We start from the raw sequence: 2,042 nt of genomic DNA on the forward strand, positions 1-2,042 counted from the left end.
GTATCCAGTGGAACGTCTGCCCAGGTCCATGCCTTCCGGTTGAGGATCTAAAAAGGCTCGCCCATTCTTAATGACGTCGTCGGCAATTTGGGCTGCCCTTGCATCCATGGCTTCTTCAATAGTGGCAATTTCGGCAACAGGGACTATCTTTTTTACTGGCCGTGCGTCGCTGATTGGCTAGCTCTCTAAAGTCCTTGTCCTTGTGCAGGTTCAGATCCTCCTTCTGGATCCCTCGATATGCGTCTTTCAAGCACCTGACGTCGTCCGCGACAACAACCTTAGCGAGTTCATGGGCACGGTCATTCAAGCTCTCCCGCATGTCTGATATGGCGGGGCCTTTACGCCTCCTATCGCGTGAAAGCTTCCGAAGCTGCCCCTCCATACGCTTAAAATCGGCATCCTCGTCCACTGGAACATCACCAAGTGGAATACCTTCGGGTTCAGCATCCAAAAACATGCGATCCTTTTGAACGCGTTCCCTTGCCAGTTCGTGAAAACGATCCTTCAGTTTTCCCTCCAGGGCCTCAATTTCATTTGACTCCGGGTTCTTTGCCTTCAGTATGGCCCGCTCCTGCTCCCACTCGGTGAAGGCCTTGTCATCGTCGATGGGCACATCCACAAGCTCAACGCCCTCGTATTCGGGTTCAAGGTAACGGGCACGGTCGCCCTTTAGCATCTGCAGGCCCAGTTCGTCAGCACGGTCCTGCATCATTTCCTGAAGATTCCCGATAGCAGTAGCATTGCGATGGGGGCTGTGCTTTAGCTTCCGCAACTGCTGCTCCATGCCTTGGAAGTTGCGATCCTTGTCAAGCGGCAGTAGCTCCCTCGGGATCCCGTAAGATGTGGCGTTCAAGAAGGCACGCTCCGCCTCCTTGAGCTCCCTGGCCATCTCGTGCACACGGTCATTCAGGGCAGCCTCCAGACGAGCTATCGCATCGACATTTTTGCCAGAGCCCTCCTTCAATTTGGCCCGCTCGGCCTCCATCTTGTGAAACTTCTCATCCGCCTCGAGGGGAAGGTCGGCGAGCGGAACGCCCTCCGGCTCCGGATCCAGAAAGCCGCGGTCGCCCTCAATCTTTTCTTTTGCCAGTTCGTGGACACGATCATTCAGCTGCTCCCTCACCTTGGCGATGGCACCGTCATTGGGCCGCCTCGCCGCCTGCAAGGCATGGAGCTTCTTCTCCAGGTCGCCAAACTTTTTGTCCGTGTCTAGAGGAAGAAGCTCGAGGGGAACACCTTCGGGTTCGGGGTCGAGGAGCTTGCGACCCGCATGTATCATTTCCTTCGCCAAGGCATGCACCCTATCGTTCATCTTGCCCTGCAGCGCAGCGATCGGCGCCGCGTTCAGCCTGGGCTTCTTCTTCAGGCGGCGAAGCTCTGGGAGGCAGGAGGCAAACTCCGCATCGTCATGCGGGCGAAGCAGCACAAGCGGCACACCTTCGGGTACCGCGTCAATGCCCTTAAGGTCGTCCTCAAGCACCTCCCCCGCCAGATCGTGGGCCCGGTTGTTCAACTTGTCCTCCAGTTCCCGGATTCGGTAGGCGTTACCAACAGGATCTCGTTCCTTCAGCTTCGCACGCTCCGCCTCCATCTGGTGGAACTTGGGGTCCTCGTCAAGCGGGAGGTCAGCGAGGGGAACGCCCTCCGGCCCGGGGTCGAGGAAGCCGCGGTCCCCGCTCAGGCGCTCATGCGCAAGCTCGTGTGCGCGGTCGGTGAGGCGGTCCTCGAGGGCGGCGATCTTGTCGGCGTTCTTCTTCGGGTCAGTCAGCTTCAGCACCGCACGCTCAACCTCCATCTCGTGGAACCCGCGGTCCGTGTCCAACGGCAGCATGCTCAGAGGCACCCCCTCGGGCTCGCGGTCAAGGAAGCCGCGGTCACCCCTCAGGACCTGATCAGCAAGCTCCCGCGCCCGCTCGTTCAGTGCGTCGGCGGCAGCGTGTGGCGACGGACCCCCGGACTTCCTCCCGGCACCACGCGCCTCCTTCGCCAGGGACGCAAACGCCTCATCGTCGTGTGGACGCAAAAGCGCCAGCGGAATTCCG

At 59.5% G+C, this 2,042-nt stretch overlaps 1 protein-coding gene across 1 annotated transcript; it reads right to left on the minus strand.

The window, feature by feature from the left end:
- Positions 1-115: 115 nt before the first annotated feature.
- Positions 116-2,042, minus strand: Tco025E_08651 (calpain-like cysteine peptidase; the record flags this gene model as incomplete). Its single annotated transcript, XM_029375494.1, has 1 exon — positions 116-2,042. A coding segment is annotated over one exon (1,927 nt), but the record flags the coding sequence as incomplete, so codon positions are not given.

This window comes from Trypanosoma conorhini, assembly GCF_003719485.1.
Source record: "Trypanosoma conorhini strain 025E chromosome Unknown Tco_14.4_contig_00836, whole genome shotgun sequence".
In the NCBI taxonomy this organism is placed as follows: domain Eukaryota; phylum Euglenozoa; class Kinetoplastea; order Trypanosomatida; family Trypanosomatidae; genus Trypanosoma; species Trypanosoma conorhini.